The 23027-nt window shown below is 36.1% G+C and overlaps 1 protein-coding gene across 10 annotated transcripts in view; it reads right to left on the bottom strand.

Annotated features, from left to right (window-relative positions):
• The window catches only part of BRD1 (bromodomain containing 1), a 66965-nt gene that overhangs the window by 23491 nt on the left and 20447 nt on the right, over positions 1 to 23027 (bottom strand). For 7 of the 10 annotated variants that reach the window (XM_061467499.1, XM_061467498.1, XM_061467497.1 and 4 more), the window contains 6 exons: positions 19651 to 19807; positions 12954 to 13085; positions 10051 to 10179; positions 8346 to 8658; positions 7279 to 7539; positions 3436 to 3924 (listed from right to left, as the gene is read on the bottom strand). In XM_061467499.1, the coding sequence (XP_061323483.1) occupies positions 3436 to 3924; positions 7279 to 7539; positions 8346 to 8658; positions 10051 to 10179; positions 12954 to 13085; positions 19651 to 19807 (1481 nt within the window). The remainder of the gene's footprint in view (positions 1 to 3435; positions 3925 to 7278; positions 7540 to 8345; positions 8659 to 10050; positions 10180 to 12953; positions 13086 to 19650; positions 19808 to 23027) is intronic. The other 3 variants (XM_061467501.1, XM_061467503.1, XM_061467506.1) reach the window with 3 other exon arrangements.

The raw sequence follows: 23027 nt of genomic DNA on the forward strand, positions 1-23027 counted from the left end.
TATAAAGGGAGGTCAGAGTATTAAAGTGAACTGCTTTCTGTCCTCCAGAAGGTTAAAGTCATGTTTTGGCACAGTCCCCTCTTTGGAAAAAAAAAACCACACCCCCCCTCCACTCCAAAAAAAAAAAAAAAACATACCCCCCTCAAAAAAAACCTCCAAAAATCAACCAACAAAACAGAAAAGCCGACCAACCAAAAAAAAACAAAAAAAAACAACCAACCCCCCCATACTCCAAAACCAAACCCTAGTATTTTAATAACCAGTACCATATGGGATACCATACCTACTAAGTAGTATGCCAATGGATCACATATGTGTATTTCTCAAAGCTTAACTGGTGAGCACATGAACCTCAAATGTAATTCAAGAGAGTATAATAAAAGGCAGTCTATAAGAAAAATGAAGTATTGACAAACTAGGTATGGTTTTACTTCCATAGGTAAGCTTCAGTCTTTCTTTGAATTTCTTCAGATAATCTGTACGAGTGACATGAAAGGGGGAATCACTGAGAAGACTGAGTAAGGTGAGGGACAAATCAACCAGGCATCCTTGAGTAACGGCAAAACCCCCACACTGGTTATGAACAGGTAAGGAAATAAAAAAGATGTGAGAGAGCAGCTCTTAATCACTTTAAAATTTCAGTGCTTTGTCTGTTAAGCAAAGTTCTTATTATTTTTTCCTATTCCATTAGAATTGACAATACTTACTATTCATACAAGTCAAAGAAAACTGCAATAATTCATTGTCAACTTCAGTGATTGCTCATAAAGTTGCTAACTCTAAGAAGGCTGAAGCATGCCTCTTCCATCATGGAACTGTTTAGGAGGGAAAAGTGCATGTCTGCTGAATTATTCTGAATAAAACCATTTCTTTTACCAGCAGAATGAAAATTTTCTGAAAATAACCAAATGGGGAAAAAATGTATTACTGTATACATAATTTGATTTATTTTTCTCACAATACAGACGTCTGCATGAACTGACACCGGCTTGCATATGCAAAACCAAAACACTTCAACTGGTTTTAAATCTTGGAAAGCGCCTGACGTTTCTGCTGATTTCCTGCTGAATAGTAGCTCAAAATAGCTGCCAACTGCAAACTGCTTGAGCTCAAATTGCTTGAACAAGTCCGAAAATAACACGCAGAATAAAATCTCCAATGTGAAGCAAAATGTCTGGTAGCAAACGGAAAAAGAACCATGGGAATAAGCCTGATAAGGTGACAAATCTGTATAAATCATATATGCCTAAACCCCCACGTATTATCAAAGAATAACTAGAACACTTTCAGATGAATTTAATTTAGCCAAAACGTTTCAATTCACATACAGAGTCTCTTCTGAACAGACAAATACAACACCCCCTAAGTATTACTTCTATATAAAATTAATTCTGTGCTAATCTTAAACTGGCCTCAGGAAGAGGCGACAGAATTTTAATTAAAACAAATTCTTTCAACTTATTGGATTTTATTCCTACGTAACAGAAAAACACACACACACAAAAGGAAAGCCTAGAAATTCTAAAATGGGAAAATTCTAAAATTAGAAGAAACATGGATCCATAATAGTTTGGTTTTTCTGTTGTTTTTCTGAAGATAATAAAAAACATATTTGACCCACATACACCAATCCCAGAGACAGAAAAAGAACAAAATGATAGATTTTAAACGTATTCAGAAAACTGCTGGGTTTTCTGGGTTTTGGCAAAAGTCAATTTTCCTGTACAGTAAAATACTTTTTCCTCAAAGAAACAATTCACACTGCTTAAGATAAAAATTTCTAGCAATTAGTACCAATTCCTGGTGTGATCTAACACAAAATGGTTCACACTGTGTGTGATAAAATGCAACCTGTATAAAAGTACAGAATGAAATCATCTAGGTAAAGACTCACAAATTGGAATTCCAAAGCTTTTTATATCATTAATGAAGATTAACCCTTTTCTATCATCACACTACATTCACATGATTCCTACTTCAGACCTGAAGTACCAGACTGAATCCACGTGCTCCTTCCAAGCTGTTAGGAAAAGGAATGGAAACTGGGGCTTTCCAATGAGGCGAAAGAAACAAAACAAAGTAATCAGCAAACTTGCTGAGGGTGCACTCAATCCCACTGTTTATGTCACTTACAAAGATGTTGAAAAGGATCAGTCCCAACATTGACCATGCCCATGGCAGGGAGTTTGGAACTAGATGAACTTAAAGGTCCTTTCCAACCTGAACCATTCTATGATAAACAAGAAGCTGCCCCCACCGCCCCAATCTTACTTATCTTTTCTTATGCTACGATACCAGCATTAGAATAATCTACCTTCTCACATGATCATTAAAAAAAACCAACCAAGCAAACAAAAAATAAACCTAACAAAAAACCCCAACCAAACAAAATAAGCCTAAACCAACCACCCCACCACCTTCTCACTCAAACCACAAAACCCAGCACAAACACCACAAACAGCTTTTGGAGCACATGTTCACAATTTAAATTTATCTTTCATTCAAAGACATAAAACCCCACACACTCTTTTCACACCTGCAGATGGGTTATCAACACGACAGTGAAACAGAGTATTTATTTCAAAGATAATATAAAAGTCATAGCAATGGCCATGGATAACATTAAGGAAATATACTTTAGTAATTTCCTTATGCTGCTGTTTCTCCTCAAAGAGGGTTTTATTCAAACTTCTCCAATAAACAGAACTATGGTTCACTAACAAAAGGTATAATTAATGTCTTCAGCTGGACTACAGCAATGTACCAAGATAACCTTTTTTTTGTTTTTTGGTTTTTTTTTTAGAGAAGTCTCATTAAGAGCATAATCTCACACTTATATAATTCAACTTTATTTAAAATGCACAGACTAAAAAACAAAAGAAATGCAGGAAATGTTGTTATACTCTTGGAATTTAACACTTCCATAAAATACATGGGTATATAAAGCACCTTGTACACAGTCACCAATTTCGTAACAAGCAAATACGCTTGGAGTAACACTACAGCAAAATGAAGTCAGGCACGGAACAAGTTATTTTCCATGTTCCTCCTTACAAGAGTTCTAGTTTTGGCAACATATATGAAGTTTCCATGTAACTTCACCGGGCATTTCCAAAAAGCAGCTGATTCACCTTTCCTACTGGTTTCAACAAAAGGAAACAGAAAGCAGTTTAAGAAAAAAATCACCTACCCATATATATAAATGGAAGATTTCACAGTTTAAGTGTAAACTATGAAAAAGCACAACTTGGTTCACTAGATCTAATTGTATAGGGCCAACAAAAATGAATCAGTAATTTTCTGAACTGTAACTACTCAACTATGAGGAAAAGCTGTTCAGGTGCTAGAATCTGAAGATTTACAATGATGTCAAAATATTAACAGGTATCTTAAATTTTGAGAGGCATCCATTCAAGTAAGTTTTGTAACATTTACCTGTATCCAAGCGCTTTACAGGGGACTCATCATCAACCTCAGAATCTCCACATGCACTCCTTGATCTTTTCCTTGGGTGCAGAAGTGTCTCCAACCTTGGAAGGACTACAGACAAAAAGGTTTTGGTCCCTAGCTGTGGAGAAGTTGGCTGGGTTTCAGTGTTCTTTGCAGACTTTTGGGGGCTTATACTTTTCGATTTGCAGAAGAGAATGGATGTACGTCTGTTTACATCAGTTGATGACTCAGCTACAGCAGAAACAGTCGACTCATTGAGATTACTGTCAAGTAAGTGTTCTGGAGTGTGTCCATTTATTTCTTTCTGAATGGAAGTGCTATATAATTCATTATCAAATTTTACTCTTTTGTAAAGCTTACTCTGCTCTGGATTGAGTTCTACTGGTTTGAGGGTTGGTGGTTCTGAATTAGTCTCCAAGTTTGAAGGAAGAGGTAATGCATCTGATGGTTCAAGTTTAGGGGGAGATTTATCTCCTGAAAAAATTATAAATAGAGTGTGATTTTTGAAAACCTGTAGTTATAAAGTCTATTATAAAACTCACTACAAATGTGCAGCCCACCAAATAAATTGTTGTTTGGAAACAAAGCATAACATTTTAAAAACAAACCTTGTCTAGCAACAATCTGTCCTAGTTAGTAGTTTCTACTTTTATGCTGGGAATGTAACAGGGATAGAAAAGTAGGTGTTTATAGCTGGTGTTAAAGAGTTTACACCTAGAAAAATACTTTTTTACTTCTCATGCAGTTATGTTAGTTTCATTAACTAAAAACTAAGAAATCTCTTCTTTTAACTAGAAAGCTGGGGTTGTGGATGGTTATCTGTTAAATGCAATTATACTGCCATTCAAGTACATTTTAATATACACCTTTATTTCACCTTAACAATATTCACTTTACCTGCCTAAGACACATTTTTATCAGATAAGCATAAACTCCACACCATATCTGTAACCTGATCTACGAGAATGAGCTAAAATGCATCATAAAATCTCCAGAAAGTCAAGACTTGAAAAGCTTTTCTACAGTTGTGGCTAGACGTTTTATCTATCAAAAAGAGGGAGAAAAAAGGGGAGGAAAAACCCCACCACCTCCAAAGTCCTGCAGCTTCACTAGCCACTAGCTGGCAACTTGACAATGCAGACTTGATAGAAGAAGTCAGAAAAACCACCCTCTACCATTATTTCTCCTTCCCTCTCCCCCTCTTTTTTTAACATGATCATTGCCTGGTCAATTCCAGGATTTCAGTGCTGGGAAAAGACAATGGAGATATAACTGAGTGTAAAAATCTCGTTTCAGTTTTCCATCAAAAGCGATGGGAGGACAAATACACATTCTACTGTTGTAGCAGTCCCAAATACAAGTTAAAGGGCTTCCTAACCCATAATTTCCAACTCAAAAAGATGTTACAACCTTCTTTCTAGCTTCCAAAAGAACCTTCTAAAATATAACTTAAGAAAGAAGATGCTTATTCTAAAGTAATTTTCTGAGACCAATGTAATATTTATGCCATCACATAAGATTTTAAAATTTAGCTAATTTTTCTATGCCACATGAAAGAAAAAGGTTTAAAAACCCCAAGGGCTTAAGCCCTGTATCTGTAGTGGATTAAATACTATCTCTGTACTGCTTTGGGTCTGGCTCAGCAACGCTTACTTGAAATCAATGACTAAGTGCAGAAAAGTCTCTGCCCCACTGCTTAAGGTCTAATCAAACAAGAGCACAGTTCCTATTAAAAAGGATATTGTTAAAATGAAGTATTAACCATGCTCACATCTTTTGAAGGAACATAAGTATTAGAATTGGTAAATAATATTTCAGGAAGGCATTCAGAATGAAATTTACAGTCAGATAAACAAATTTAAATACCACAAATTAAAAAAGCATGTAGTTTAGAATGTCCTAGGTGACTCTTCATTGTGAAGAAATTCTAATTTTCTTTAAATTATTTAGGAAATAGTCACAAAAATATTTAGGCATTCAAGCACTAATTTGAGATTAAACCCTAAATTTCATAGAATCATAGAATAGTTAGGGTTGGAAAGGACCTTCAGATCATCCAGTTCCAACTCCCCTGCCATGGGCAGGGACACCTCACACTAAACCATGTCACCCAAGGCTTCATCCAGCCATTCATGGGGTTATTCGGGTACCAAATTTTTCACAGAATCACAACTGAAAACATAATCGCTAGAGGGAAATTCACGGCTCTTCTAAAGTCAGCTCCTGTAGAGATCTTGGGCACAGGAATCTACTTCTTTCCTCATCTTTCTTTTTGGCAAAGTGTTTTCTTTACTCCTTTAAGTACCTTCCACTTTCCAATCAGGATATGAACTAATGACTGTTACTCTTCACTAGATCAGAACTGTAACAGCAATGCCAATCAACTCTGGATCATGCTCTTCTGTTTTAAAAAGCATACTGTCAATATAAGAAAACAGCTACTGCTCAATTTTGGACTGTATCTTGCACAACAGCTGCAGTGAAAGGCTGTGTCACAGAAAAGCTAGAAGTAAAAAAACTTCAGTTATCTGCCTGAAACTACATTCCTAAAGAACTATATTCGGTAGCATCATCACTTGAAGATTAAAAATAAAATAAAATATAAATTTAAAAAATCATTAAATGTTTTAAGAATAGTTAGCGGCCTCAAGAACAAGGTAAATGTGTTGATTCACATACACTTCTACTGTTGTCATTCAAATCTCAAGCAACTTACACGTTTGAAAAGCATTCTCTTAGTCGCACTAAGAATTAAAATCCAAGTTGCTGTTCGAATGGCAGTTAAGGACTGTCATTTTATTGATTTGGCCTTTCAGAAATTTTGGGAACATCAAGCTCTACCAGAACAGACTGTTTTATTTATTACCATGCTTCCATTTTCCCTTGAGCTCTTTTGTCCTGCCATTCAAAGCACTTGAAATTCAATGCAAAATGAAACATATCTCTAACTCTCCTAAAGAAAAATCAATTAGCTTTTTAGAGGCGAGCTGATCATGCAACAGACTCAAAAGAACTTCTTTTTTTTTTGAGACTAGATTTTCTTGGCAACATTTAAAAATTAGCAATAAAGATCTCTGTAACTGATTTAAAACCTAAAAATACAAATATAATATTCAACTGAACTATAAAGTTAGGTCTTTCTAGTATACTGCTCTCATTGAAATAAATGGGAATTAGCCAAGAGTTGGTGCAGCTTCGAGACCAGTATTTTAAGGAGGAAGAAAAGCGTAAGGGGAAGGACTGGTTAGATATGGCTGACTTGGTTCTACAACATTAAGTCTGTTAAGTCCTAACAATAGCTAGATTAAAAAAAACAACAAACAACCCAACAAAAAACACCCCCACCAAAAAAAAACAAACCCAAACAAACTAAATTAACAACCCAAACCTACCCTCCACTGTCCCCAAAGTATGAAGCAGAGAGTAAGAACAGCTACAAAAGACAGTAAAATGGTCAGAGTTTTCAGCATCACTGACCTAGGTTCACATGATCCCCAAAACATATTTAGTTATTTAAGTGGATTTCTTAAAGTACAAAGATACTTTCCACTTGGGCATTTCCAATTTCTTCTTGTATGCGACTGTCTGTATTTTTGTTAACACCTAAATTTTTAAAAAGCCTTGCTACTTTGAAATATAATGTAGGGAGATTTTGATAAAAAAAATATCATTCTCATACTCTTCAAATATTTGTTGCGATTCAGTGGCTATTTGTCCATTGAAAAATTAAATATAATATTAATTTACTACACCTTAATAAACACTATTAAAGCACCTGACTGAAGAAGTTCAGAACAGTACTAGGTTAAACATGGTTTAAATTCTTACCTTCCTCTTCTCCATCTTGTTCTAATGCTGGACCTTCTTCTTCAAAACTTCCAATACCTGATTCTATTTGAGGAGCTTGGTTGTGTTGCTGACTAAGTTTGTTGCGAATAATGCTGATTTCTTTCTTTAACAGCTTTGCTCTTTTGCTCCTCGACCCACTGGATTTCATTGCACAGGTCAGATCAAGTTTTTCTAGCAACTCTCTCAACTGTTCTTCCAAGGACATATGCGCTCTGTTTGCAGGATTCAGTAACCTATCCACTAAAGTGAAAATACATATGATTGAAAATATGTTAGTGCTTTCCAGAATGTTTCCCAGAAAAGTAATCCTAAAAGGAGGAAAAAATAAAATTCACTTGCCAGAACTAAAAACATCATAAAAAGCTACTCAGATTACAGTCTTAGTAGCTTCACCATCACCAGTGATGTTGAAATGAATTCCTACTACATAATTACCATTCTTCTTGATCAGCATTTTGCTCAAGAAAGCTAAATAGCAGAGCAAAGAATTAAAAGGTCAGAAGGAAGACATAATTAATCCTTCTCACCCTAACAGATTATTTTCTAATTGTCAAAGAGAAGGGCAAGATTATGGTCATAAAAGAAACGTGTTAATTATTCTCCTTTATTGCCAAAACCTCAGAAAACTAATGTGCGTGTCAAAAGAAGCTATTTTAATTCCTAGTATTACAAGCACATTTGATTTTTTAATTCAGTAGTTTATTTAAGAATGTGCTTAAATGTGTGTGTGTACTGGTAGTTGTTTTTCATGACTTACAAGCACATACAATCATGTGAAAGAAAGAACTCAATTTAAAAACCTTTTTCATGCATCTTGTTAAATTAGCCTCTTGCATTATCAAAATCAGAAACTGGACAATGCTTTTTAATAACAGATCTAGTAGAATAGAAACACTTGTATCTTTCAGGACATTTTTTAACTGGGAGGGAAGGGAGAAACCTACTCAGCAAACGGAACATTAACAATCTTAAATCATCTGTATGGAATGTACACACTGTGTGTAATGGAAAATGCAACTTTTAAAGATAATCCAAAAACATCTTACCATCTTCCCAAGAGAAAGGCTGGGGTGACTCAAGTTTAGGCCGTTCAGGTAAGTGCATTCCAGTTTCATTATTATAACCAATGCTTTCAGCATCTCGCCTAGCTTGCCTGAGAACTACACCTCCTTGATCTCGTAACCGCACTGCCGCTCTATAAAATATTGTATCTTTTGCATTGTATTTCATACAGTTATCTATGATAAGATTGAAGTCTTCTTCAAACTCACTGAGGTTTTTATAGCCTTGAGCCTCTAACCGTTTTCGCATGGTAGAGAAATCCATAGGATGTTTAATATGATCCAAATAGTCTGGAACCTTTAAATAAACATTTAAAACACAAATGGGTAAAATTATCTTACTACAGACAAAATAACATTAGCTATTAAAAGATCCACATTTTAAAACATATTTTGTAACACCTCTAATAAAGAGCTTTGAAGTGTAGCTTATAAATGCACATCTTGATACTGTAATCATTCACATACCAGCAAAAGTTTACATACTACAAGATTCTGCATCTTAGGTAACAAGTCAGAGCTCCAGTAACAGGTACTGAATTTACATGATTTTGTAATTCTATGGTTGTGTGTATACTATGCATGTATTTATGCATATACACATACTTACAAATGCATGCATACATATAATATACAGCTGTACATAGCATATGCACACATACATACACAAAATAAACAGACATGTATACATGTCTACATGTTATTTATGCACACGTATAGAAGTATTGTATATGTATGCATACACACACCTACATTCTATCTAGTTTCCCAGGGAATGGAATTTCACCTGAAAATAAGAACGCAGTATCTACATTTCTGTTCTATCAACCTTATCACAAAAGATCAATATGAACCACATTATTCTATACATGTATGTTCTAGAAATTATTTTGGTATATGAGCATAAATATAACTTCCTGTTATGAAAGTCTAAGTCATAATGCAAATTAATCAGAATAGAGATTAAAAGGTATCCTGGGTTCAGCTTGTTTTTCTCCTTCCTAGTAGCTGGTGCAGTGCTGTGTTTTCAGCTTTAGTCTGAAAATGACACTGATAACACACCAACGTTTTCAGTCATTGCTAAGTAATGTTTACTCTGATCAAGGACTTTTTAGTCTCATGCTCTGCCAGGGAGGAAGGGCACAAGAAGCCGGGAGGAGGCAGAGACAGGACACCTGACCCAAACTAGCCAAAGGGGGTATGCCATACAACAGCACGTCATGCCCAGTATATAAACTGGGGGAGTTATCTGGAAGGCCCATATCGCTGCTCAAGTCAGGCTGGGTATTGGGCAGTGGGTGATGAGCAACTGTATCGTGCATCACTTGCGTTTATTGTTTTCTTTTCCTTTTCTCCTTTTAGTTTTATACTCTCTCCCCTTGTTATTTCCCTTAACATCATTATTACTGATGGTAGCAGAAGTGATTTGTGTTATGCCTTAGTTACTGGACTGCTCTTATCTCAACCCATGGGATTTAGATTCTTCTGATTCTCCTCCCCATCCCTAAGGGGAAGCAGGGGGAAGATGAGGGAGAGGAATGAGCGAGCAGCTGCGTGGTTCTGAGTTACGAGCTGGGCTTAAACCACAAAAGGCAATGCTGCTTCCACCTCTGTGTGCAGTGATTTGCTTCTTGTATTTAAGTGTCACCAAGTCCTTCATAAACACAAGGAAATACATCTTAAAACATACCTCCTTAAGGTTCACTGGCTGAGCAAATATCCGAGCAGAATCCTTTTCCTGCAGCTGATCCAGAACTGATCGCAAAAGTACAGTAAACGGAGTAAGCTGAAGTTCCAGAGCAACCTGCTCAATCTTGACCTATAGAAGTAGTAATTATCCAATTAAGCATTATTCCTTAAGATACCATTTTAAAGTTGCTTTGCAGCAATACTACAGTACTTCAGATATGAAACACCACAGATATATTTAACTGAATGAGTTCAATGCTATTTTTAATATCATCAGTTCACATTTGTCTGACACGTATTTTCAGCTAATGACTTTGTAGGAAAACAAATATTCTCATCCCTTCATTGTAGACTCAACCAGCTTCTCAGAACTGAAATTTGTATTTCACCTATAAATCTATTTTGTTGCCATTTTTAACAGTATTTCTTTTGTTTGAAAAGATGTTACACAAGAACAGCTTCCTATTTCATCAACAATGCCAAGAATAACAATTGTAATACAGCTGTAATAACAAGAATTTAAAGGTAACATTAAATTTCAGTTGCAGTGCCATGTTCAAAATGTAAAAAGAGAATTTGCTGAACATCTGTTAAGTTACACCAGACCAAAACAAAGAGTAATTTCAAAGATGACGTGTTATATAAATTCCAAGAAAAAAATTTAGATAAACAGAATCAACATCTTCAAATACTTGCTCATCCTTCAGAACATTTGTTATTTTTTACAATATTACAACTCCTCTCCAGTTTTATTTTCAGCCTATTTAAAGTTGAAACAGTTTTGTTATAGCAAAAGTAAACTCTTAATGACACATTAACAGTGTGTGTACACATATAATAGAAACATTAAACAAAGTATACACATACAAACACATGCATAAAATACATGTTTATAAATAACAACACGTAATACGTATGTATTGCAAGTGATATGTGAATGTTTAAGAATGATGCATGGAATTCCAGAAAGCACTCAAGAGTTACAAACTACATTAGCTTGCAATGAACGTGTACAGCTTGCAAACAGTAAAAATGGAATGGTGTTTTTATAAGGACAATTAAAGACTTGTAAGTGTTAACATCTTGCTTTCATAGTTTTCATATAAAATACTATCTTTCTGAACCACCACTTCCTCAAGTCTCTTCTCCCAGCAATGTTAACTCAAGAATGTTGCAGGACAGAGATGCACGTTTAGGGATTAATTTTTTTTTCCATTGTTTTAGTGACAGAAGAATAAAAGTGCTACTCAGTACAGGCACAAGTATTAGGAAAACATAAAGAGATGAAATTTCCTATACTTCTTCAGGAACCAATCATATTTGCAAGTCTAACAGAATGCCTGTTAAACAATTTCTCTGCACAAATGCACACAGCACAGGCAACAAGCAACAAGCTGGATGCCACTGTGATGCTAGAAAGCTATGACCTAGCTGTCACTACTGAAAAATGCTGGGATGAATCCCGCAGCTGGAGTGTGACTATCAATGGCTATAGGCTGTTCACAAGGGACACTGCCCTGTTGCGTAGTGACGGGGTCAACAATGCAAGGGTCGAATAATAAGAAGGGTTTCTACAGGTCTGTCAACCAGAAAAAGAAAAGTCAAAGAAAGCATACCCCCCAGGAATGTCACTGGCAAACTGGTAACAACGGATGAAGAGAAGGCTGAGGTAACCCACCAACTTTTTTGCCTCAGTCTTTACAGGCGCTCTCTCTTCCCACACCTCTCAAGTAGATGGACCTCGAGGAAAGGACTGGGAAAGTGAAGTCCCTCCCACTGTAAGAGATCTGGCTCATGACCATTTGAGGAACCTGAATATGTGTAAGCCTATAGGAGCTGATGAGATGCATCTGAGAGTCCTGAGGGAACTGGCTGATGTGGTTGCCAAGGCACTCTAAGATATGAGAGTCATGGTGGTCAGGTGCAATCCTCAGAGACTGGAAAAGGGAAACACTGAACACATTTTTAAAAAGGGGAGAAAGGAGGACCCTGGGAACTACTGACCTGTCAGCCTCTCCTCTGTACCTGGGCAAAAATAGGAACAGATCCTCCTAGAAGCCGTATTAAGGCCCTGCAGAGGATGAACTGGTGGATGAAAAACTGGACACAGGCTGGCAGTGTGTGCCCATTCCTGAAAGGCCAACTATAGACCCGGCTGCTTTCAAAGAAGCATAACCAGCAGGTCAAGCGAGGTGATTCTGCCTCTCTACTCTGCTCTCATGACACTCAACTTGAAGTACTGTGTACAGTTTTAGGGCCTCCAACACAGAAAAGACATGGACCTGTTGGAGAGGGTCCAGAGGAGGACCAGAAAAATGATCAGAGGGTTGGAACACCTCTTCTACAAAGAAAACTAGGGTTGCTCAGGCTGGAGAAGAGAAGGCTTCAAGGAAACCTTACTGCACCTTTCAATACTTAATGGGGGTTTACTAAAAAATATGGGGACAAACTTTTTAGTACAGCCTTTTGTAACAGGACAAAAGATAATGGTTGTAAACTAAACCAGGGTAGGTTTACGATACATGTAAGTGAGAAATTTTTTACGGTAATGGTGGTGAAACACTGGAGCAGGTTGGCCAGAGAAATGACAGATGCCGCATCCCTGGAAACATTCAAGGTCAGGTTGGACAGAACTCTGAACAACATGATCTAGTTGAAGATGTCCTTGTTGACTGCAGGGGCATTGGACCAGGAAGGTCCCTTCCAACCCAAACCATTCTGTGATTCTATGATAATTTTATGTATCTTAAACAGGTTGCATGAATGCGTGCATGCACTTTTCTTGATCCTATGTGAGGATTAGAAGAGAAACACTGCAATCTTTCTATTGCAAAAACTGTGTGTTAGAATACTTAAACTATCTTTTCTTCAGAAAAGTTTCACCAAATTAAAAATTCCCTTTACCTGTTCTCTTTTTAATTTTTCACGCTTACGTATAAGTTCAATCAACAAACGTGCTCTTTCAAGATCATGGCGCAGCCTTTGCCAGTACTTCAATTTTTCTTTTAAGGCTTGCATTTCTTCATCATCTTCTCTCTAAGAAAAGAACCAAAAGGTTTTCATGACATAAGGAAAACTAACCTGTTTTTATAAGCTATGCTTTATGTAATTACAGAATGTATTTCCAGAAAAAGAGAAACTACTGTCTAATAGCTATGGTACTTGATCATAAGCTTCATGCTGCAACAAAAGAAAACCTCCGATCAGAATATCTTCTAGAGTTTCTCAGCCATCTAGCTGAAAACAAAACCTGTGAAAACCAGGAAGCAATCCTATGGTAAAGGCTATTTACATCAGAAAAAACAATACAGCAAATAGCAACGCAGCAATATAACAAGCTACAAAATAAGATTTTGTATTTTTACATTAAAATCCAAACCACGTGAAGATCATCAGCTTCTTCAGAAGCTCAAGCCTGTTAGAAACAAATTCTTCTTGTGCTCAACACAGTCCACCTCCCCCACACCCAGAATTAGAGCACACTTGTAACAGAACAAAATCACTATAACTTCTGAGGACAGGAAATAAAAAGCAGTTTATAGTAACTTTATGTGGTACAGCAAATGGGTAATGCAGTAAACACAACCTTCCAGTGAACTGATGAAACAATTCATGTATTTTTAGGAAGAAGTATTTGAATACTTGCAATATTTAGTTTGATTTGTACATACAGAAAACAGAGCCTTTCTTTTTTTTAATATTCTTCGTAAGGAAAAGGAGGATATTGGAATACTACCTATAGTATTCAAACAGTATTGGTAATTCACGAGAAACAAGGCCATAACAAAGTAGGAGTCCTCATATTAGTACCACGTACACGAAAGAAATATCTGTTCTGGAAAACAGGTACGTTTAAAATTAATATTTTATAAAAGAATCTCAGAGAGAGATCTAAAAATTTGTATGCTTGCCTGTAACTAGCATAATGGAATATCCACTTGATAAGTAATCATCAGATATTTTTTAAAACTAAAGCAAACAAATAAAAGATTCTCCAAGTTATAAGAAATAGAAAAGAATAAAGATGTCTGAGCACATGAACAAAACCCAGCATTACAAATTGTTACACTCTAAGGAGAAACCTCCTTAACAGAAGGATAATTTAGAAATATTATAGGCACATTAAAGGAAACTTGTGCAATTTTTCAGACGAAAGTTTCCCAAAAATAGAATCGCAAAAATTGGCAGTTAAAAAAAGAATACCGAATAGCTTTGTAAGCGCTGTGAGTCTATGATCTGCATCATATTTTATTGCTTTATACACTTTGTAAAATAAAGGCAAGTATCCATGGAACCTATGTTAGTTTTACACAAATCTCTGACTTTAGTGAAGGTGAAAATCCTTAACTATCAACTATCTCTGTATTATAATACAGCAACCTGGAAACAGCAGTTTGTTCCTCTTTTAAAAAAGTTTGAAAAATTGTAGCTAGAAAATTCTAGTTCCCTTTTCTAATGACAATTACTACTGACAGTTATAATTTCTCTTAAGGGGTTAAGTTTTGACTTAGACACAAAATTTAACTGTTGATGCTCAGAACAGTTCAAAGTTCTGACAGAAAAAATAATACCCATATTTTCAATTCCTTAACATTCTCAGACTGACTGAATTAGAAAGTCTACAGTGCCACTAATTGCTGTTCTCCTACATCCCTTCGGTTCTGAGTACAACTCCCATGTGTGGAAAAGCAACCTGTTAACTGACATTGCTATACAATTTTTCCATAGCTTTATTTTTTTTTCAGGACCAGAATTAAGTTGTGGTTATTACTAAAAGTGGAAGACTTGCCCTTTGCTTGCAGCCAGTCAGAGTCCACTCTTTTGCCCTATGTAATTGCACAGTTCATGAAACTTGGGAATTGACCCTGCTCAAAGCTAAGTCAACAAAACCATGCTAGTTTTAGGGTGGGTCAAGAAACCTAAATAAGCAAGGAAAAAAAAAGAACAGTTACTTTGTTACAGCAAGCCTTGGCGTAGTTCACTTGAGACTTCAGGATTTGACTACATTTGAAGGTATAATTGTCTTAAAAAAAAAAAAAAAATCATTCCTTCAGTTGAACCAGTTGTTTAACCAATTTCATTCCATAAAATAGGCAGGCAGGTGCCAATCTGCAGATGTGACTACTAAGAGCACCTTGCTTGCTTTTTGTGTGCACATACACTCGATCTTAAATGTCATTCCAGCTTGGAGGTTAATAGTAAGCCTCCAATTTTCTGATACTTTTATGCAAATTAGTGTTGGCAGACACAGTTACAATTGCTGAGGTAAACCCTCTTCACCCTAACTTATTTATTATATATAGTTTAGTTGGAGTAGAAGATCCAGGCAAACTGAAGAGAGCATGATGAACTGGTTTCCAATATCTAACTAGTAAAAACTTGGATAAAAATAGTTCCTTTTAAATTTTTTTTAGTTTTCATAAGCTTTTTGGCAAGGAAAGTTCCTATTAACTTTCCTGGTAAAGAAATCTGTCTATAACAAAGCCAGGAAGTTTCTTCTGGCAGACAACACAGAAAAATTTAGAAAGAAACTTTGTGGTGTTTTCTGATGGACTCAGTTCTTTCTGAACACCAAGTATTACCTAGGAAAAAAAGCTAAAACTGACACATTTATTAATACTGAGGGAAGAGGAAAATACTTCTATATCTACACAGAGAACATGGATCAACTGAGAACCGGTCTTCAGCTTCAGCTCCCCCGATGAGTATGCTACCAGCCTCTGCCTACTAGTAGGAATACTGTCAGTGCACCAACAGACCATCCCTTCCCCCTAGATGTGAGTACTTAGGGACAGTCTCACCCCCTACATGGACTGTAACTGGTATCAGCCAAACAAAACTATAATTGGAAACTCTATTTCCAACAGTGATGAAATTAGATCTTGATCAATACAATTAATTTTATGAAGACCCTCTGCTGGCACCTCTATGCCAGTCAAAACCATCTAGCAGCTGCAACTTGTGTTCTTACTGAAATCTTCAGTGCTGATATGACCCTAATCACCAGCACCTTCTACTCTGTTTCTCTCACAGCAGTTTATTATAAACTATAGTAACAGCAGCTTTAAAATCAATCTCACCACAGCAGTAACAAGCTACTATACTTAGATTGCATGTCTTACTTTTAGTCAACCATTCTTTAATTACAGAAAAAAAGGGATATAAATTTATTAGCGTATTTCCAATAGCCTTCCTGAATTTGTAGGTGGGGAGAGAAGTGACAATATAAACCATTCTTTCAGATGGTTCCTTTTTCCTGCAGATGGTGGGGTAGAATATAAGCCAAGATCTTCTTCCCTGGTTTAGAACTTTTAGTTGATAAAACATCACCTCTAAAAGCATATCACAATTAAGATCTGAAAGACGTTCATCAGGAAGCAACCATAAATCATGAACCCTTCTCCCCCTGCCAAATTCGTTCTAGTAAACGATATTTAGAGAGGGATCAAAGTCAACCTCCACTAAGCATCCTGAAACAATTTTCAGGGTTTTGGTTCCTCATAGTAATATTTCTTTTCAGTTTAAATAAATAAAATAAAAATAAAATTAATAGAAATCTTCTCTGAATCTGTATTACATCAGTGCTTATGTTCCCCTGACTGACTGAAAACCTATTCAGGTTTCTTGATGTTTTGACCTCTCACATAAAATGAGGTCAACAGAATTTCCCCATCTAGACTGAAATGAATTACCATCTATATTTCAAAAATTTTGACGCATTCTCAAAACAGCCATGGCACTGCTGTTTATTAAAGTCTTCATTCTGGTTTGGTTTATAGTTGGAATAATGAAGATGACTAATGCATCAAATGCTTTACAGTTATGACTACTTTAATAGGCATTCCAAATACTTACTGAAGATGGTATGGGCAATGTCATACAATCCTGCCATGACACAGCATACTCACTACTCACTGAAAAGCACTACCATCTACATGTTTTTCATCAATAGAATCATTTACTACTCAGCTCTGCTTGAAGATTGCGTTTTCTTTACAAAGGATAAAGTTAATGTAAGTTTTTACAAATAAAGTTTCAGAACTACCCGCATTTTTAATAAACCAGTATAAATAGTTTCCAATTAATTTAGAAAATATTTTCTAAGGAATAGTTCATAGCTCTGAAAAGAAATAAACAGTGTTTGTACAGGAGTGCAAAAAAGGCAAACAGATTCTGAACAGCTCCTAATAGAATCATAGAATCATAATCCAACTTCAATAATAATTTTTTATTTTGGCAGCTACTATTTAAATATTTAGAAATGTCAGTCTCATTAGGCCATCTCAATATGAAAAGTACTTCCCAGCTACCAACCTTAAGTGTATTTTTTTCAGACACTAACTATAGCCTAGGTCTATACTGCCACATAACCCTCAAACTTTGGTGCTTGATTTTATTATTTTTAAGGACTCAAGCTCATTTAAAAAAAAACAACCCAGCAGTCTACTATCTGAATAAAATAATTTCTGCTATTATTAGCTAACTGCCAGACACAACTCTTCAGAACAGAATCTTCTCATAAAGGATTATGAGAAAGTTGCAGCTGTTCAGCCTGGAGAAGAGAAGGCTGCGTGGAGACCTCCTAGCAGCCTTCCAGTATCTGAAGGGGGGCTATAGGGATGCTGAGGAGGGACAAGGGGTAACGAGTTAAAACTTAAACAGGGGAAGATTAGATTGGATATAAGGAGGAAATTCTTTCCTGTTAGGGTGGTGAGGCACTGGAATAGGTTGTCCAGGGAGACTGTGAATGCTCCATCCCTGGCAGTGTTCCAGACCAGGTTGGACGAGGCCTTGGGTGACATGGTTTAGTGTGAGGTGTCCCTGCCCATAGCAGGGGGGTTGAAACTAGATGATCTTAAGGTCTTTTCCCACCCTAACTATTCTATGATTCTATGATTAAAATATTAGAAATTTAAAGTAGAATACAAAATATTTTACAGAAGTTACAGCACCCCAAAATAGTATTAAAATGGAGTAATACAGAAGCAATGAAAGAAAGATGAACAAGTGGCCAATTTATATTCAAACTTAATGTCATCTAAAAGGAATCCACCTAAATTCCATGAAAAGGAAGTTGAGCATCTCAGCTCTGAGAAAATACTGAGAGAGATGGGACTGTTCAGCCTGGAAAAGAGGAAGCTCAGGGGGATCTCACCAATGTATATAAGGGAGGGTGCAAAGAGGATGGAGTCAGGCTCTTTTCTGCCTGTGACAGGACCAGAGGCAGCACAAAGTGAAAAACAACAGAATCTCTCCAAACATCAGAAAGCACCAAGTGCGACCAAACACTGGCACAGGTTGCTCAGGGAGGCTGTGGAGTCTGCACCCTTGAAGATACTCCAAAGCTGTCTGGATATAGTTCTGGGCAACCTAAGTAGCCCTGCTTGAAGGCCTCCAGAGGTCCCTTCCAACCTCAATTATTTTGGGAATTATTAATTAGGTTTTTTTTGTTGTTTTTTTTTTTTCCCCATGAAAAGCTAAGAAAAGAAACACACACAATGACAGATCAAATAATTAGCAGTACTGACCATGATGTTCTTATGACTACATCAATTAATGATTTAATCAGCAAATAGCAATGCAACTCAAGCAAAAATAATTTTTCAGCTTTAAAAGGGATGGGGTGGGGAGCTCAATTTAATACAAGTAAATGATTATAAAATGCATTAAGTTCTAGAGGCTATTTAACAGGAACAGTTCCACTGGAAGTTAAACACCTGGAGAATGAAAAGAACCAAAGCAATAAAAGATCAACCAAAATCTCTAATGTCACTGAAGAACTGCTCGTATTACAAAAACAGGAAGCAGAGGTGTATCACTTTCTGCAAGACACACATCTGGAGTGCCTGTTTCACTGTTTTTCAGCAATTCTGACTGATAAATCCATACAACTTTAACCAGCCTAGATGTATTTTAGCTAGGATGAGTTTTACCTGAACAAAATACCAGCATAAATTTACACTTGTCTATAATTCCACTTAACTATGTCAAAACTAAGAGTGGAAACTGGTCTTCGAACTTCGTCGACAACTGGCTCTTTATCCTGTTACTACTGAACAAGGTGGGTAATAAGGATCTGAATTTGAAGACTGTAAACTACAATGCCTAACCTCTACTCTGCAAAAATCCCTGGTTTTCTGAGCTTTAACTGTCAAAGATGACATTCACTTTGCACTTTTTAACGTATTTAATGTATTTAATACTAGATTTTTATCTTAATAACTCACAGCACATTGATAAGTGAGTTACAAAAAACTACAATACTAATCAATGAACACTGATATCAGGATAGTTTCAGTGATCGTGTTTTTGTGAAACATTAAGCAAAACCCAACACACACACACACACACACACAAAAAAAACAACAAAAAAAACCCAAAACTCTGCAGAAATATTTTTCTTTTCACATCTCAAATTAAAAAGGATTAGATAATGCCCCATTTCCAATATGGGACATATTACTTAAAAATAATGTGAAGAATTTACTCAGTCCTGAATAAGAGAAAGTCTTCATTCTGCTATGTTTCCTGGTTAGTTCTTTTACTCTTTAGAATAAAGATTTTCTGATTTCTTCTTATTAGTAAAAAGTGTGTCACATACCTGTTGTGTGTTTCTTTGTGACTGTAAACTGGACTGCAGCCTTCTCAACAGAGGAACACCATTCCTAGACAGTCTTTTAAGCAACCAGTAACTGTGCACTCGTTCAACAAATTGCTTCTTCCGCTGAATGGCCACCTGATTCATAATCTTATTTAATCTAAAATATGGAAAAACTGATATTGTATTTTACACAGCAAAGCATAAAATGTATTTGTCTGTGGAAATTAAACATCAGATATAACATGAACGCATAACATCAGTGATCACCGTATTGTTCATTTCTTTCAACGACACCCCTTTCAGTACAACTGTTTCTGAGCAGTCAATTACAATCAAATGCATCTGCTCAACACTGCAATTTCTACTATGTACATTACTTTATAAAGCTGAAGTGTATTTTTTCATTATCATTATCCAAGAGCAGTCCCAGATTAGGGCTGAGAATAAAGCTTCATGTAAGTTTCACAATAGTTTTCCTATTAAAATCAGAAATAAAACTAAATCCCTACGAAAGTTTTCAGATCATTCCTTGCTATCTTCACACAGAATTAGTAGTTTATCTTAAAGACAATGTACCTTTAAACATTTTACAAAAAAGCATGCAACAAAAAGCTTGTATTATTCATTTACAAATATTAATTTTTTTGTAAAGTGAACAAAAAATGTAAACCAGAACACTTATTATTTTACTCCACATATACAAAGAAAATATCTACACAGAGAAGATGCAAGAGAGGATCATACGAACAGTTAAGTACTGTGTACTGATTAAATAATCAGTATTTTCTCCAAAGTTATTTTTTAAAACATGCAACTATCGTTTACATATACTGTTTACAAATACTCTAGCGAAGTACTGTAAGAAATTCACAACAACCTTGACTCTTAAACAATGACACACTGAATGACTAAGTCACACACAACACTAACATCCCAAGACTTGCACTAAAAAATATGTTTATCTGAAACAGACCTTCAACCCCTGTGCCTGCAGTGTCTTGAAATGACATAAAATAATAATAATAAAAAAAAGTTAATGGCTGTAGAATGAAAAGGTTTTGTCTTTGTATGATATTGCAGGATTTGTCACTGTTGGCAGCCCTTGCAAAATTAACACAAGATGTCCTAAGGCACCTACCCCCTCTTATTGTCAGGGGAATTGTTCATTCATTTTGGGGCAGGGGCGAGCTGGAGAGAGAAAAGGATTTCTCTGAGCTGGACTCAGTAACAGTTACAGAAAGGATAATATCAACGAACAGAATCTGTTAGTTCTTCACTCAGTGTATTACTGCCCACAGCAAAACTCTACAATGGAAGGTATACTTATCAGAGATTCTCCAATAAGATTTAACACCGAAATAGGAAAACTTAAATTCAAGAAGTGTCTCATTTGCAGAGCACTACCACAAGGCATTTAAATAAAAATTACAAATATATACGCATATTAGTACTGTTGTGCTTTTTCCCTTTTAATATTAGGAATAATGTAGTTTCACATGTAAATGGTAGAAGCAAGTCAAACACCTTAATAGAATGTAATGCTAGAAGTAAATCTTAGCTATAACATGTTGTACAAATACCTGAAAAACCTGAATAACATTTTTTTCAGACAGACACAAAAGCGAGTTCATCCCAAGTTCAAAGTTCACCTAGCCCTGGTTGGCTTTTTGGGGCTGCACGGAAGGTACAGTGCAATAGGTCTTCTCAGTGCTATGCTAACTAGCCACAGTGCTTTCAGCCATCACATCGTAAAGGCAGAGCAAACACAGGTTTTCTTCAAAATACAGTGCCATTGTGTTCCTTGGTTCTTTAGTGGCATTATTTTTCAACTAGCAACTAAGCCAGTTAGGCATTTTACCTTAACTTAAAGCTTAGAAAGTCTGCAGATGAATTTAGGACTGTCTTGTAAGTCTTTCATTGAAGAGCACAGGCAGGCTCCGCAAAGACTTACTCAATGCAAAACAGACCTCGATGTGACCATATTAAACTTCAAACATGACAGAATTACAATTAATTAGAGAATGCAATCAAACTCAAATAATTAATTTCACATCTCTCTCTTGGAAACAGCAAAACCTACTGAACCGAGCCAAAAAAGCACAGCCAATATACACCTATTTGGAAAGACCAGAGAAACATAACTTGACATGAAGAAAGGTGCTTTGGCTTCATGCCCATCAGATGTGGCAAGACTAAACAAATATCTTTAATTACAGCTTTAAGTACATTTAAGTATATTTGCCCATTCACATTACAAACCATTCTATTCATAGATAATTATAATAGTAAAGTGCAAGAATAAGCTTAGCAAAGATATCCACAGCAGATATTTTCAGATTCTCAAAATACAAAGAAGGTAATTTGGAGTGCAGAAATGACCTTACAAGGGGTAGGAATCTACTGCTCCCTCTAAATAAAACCAAATATTGGCTGTTAATATTTCATTTGGAAATCAGACTTTGGTAGTGGCAATATAGCACTAATCACCCCTTAATTTCTCAAAATAGAGAGGTCAGAGGCTCTTCACAAGGCAAGCTATGTACAGAACCTCCAACACTACGATCTTAGTGATATAATAAGGATGTTGTATCTGTTGCTAGCCCCTGAGAATCCACTAACTACAGTGCAGTTCTTTGATCACCTTTTTACTTAGATACTCCCATGTCGACTTTTACTGTTTGAAAAGCTTGAAATTTTGACAGACAATACAACCATTTTGGAGAAATACAATATGATTAACCTGCTGCTGTAGGACCCTTGAGGCAGCACAGACAGGGTATTGATCTGAAGCTCCCACTTTTGATAGTGCTACTGCATTGGGAAAGTGGTTCTCACAAAGATTCACTCAGATGCAGGGAAGGCTGAACACAAGCATGAAATAAGGCACAAATGTATGCACCAGTCTTGAACAAACTCCCTTCTGCTTCCTTAGCTTGAACTAGATTTGTAAATGATGAAACTGAATTCCCTGAGGTCTTAGAAGAGTTTGCTGCACATTCCACTTCTTTTTTTCAAGAGATGTAATTAAAAAAAATATTGAACTGTAAAAAAAAAAGTGTATATTTATGTATTTGAGGCAGGTAATGCAGAGCTGTTCAAAAACTTTATAGTTTTGCAATCCAGGATCTGACTTGCACAAGACACAATTAACCACTACACTACACCACCAAATCCCCCACGCAGAGGCAAGGTTTACACAACCTTGATCACTTCCCAAACTACACAAAACACCTCAGCAAAGGTATTGTTTTGCTAAACTTTGTCCACCTTTCAACATTTGTTAAGACAAAATTCCCAAGAAGCATCCTCAAACAGACCATGTTAAGTGCTAAATGCTTTTCTCTCAAAGCATTTAAGCAATTAACACAATTAAGCTA

This window comes from Pezoporus flaviventris, unplaced genomic scaffold (genome assembly GCF_033815535.1).
Source record: "Pezoporus flaviventris isolate CSIRO_AGI_PZ_B2104156 unplaced genomic scaffold, CSIRO_AGI_Pfla_v1 ptg000045l, whole genome shotgun sequence".
NCBI classification, from domain to species: domain Eukaryota; kingdom Metazoa; phylum Chordata; class Aves; order Psittaciformes; family Psittacidae; genus Pezoporus; species Pezoporus flaviventris.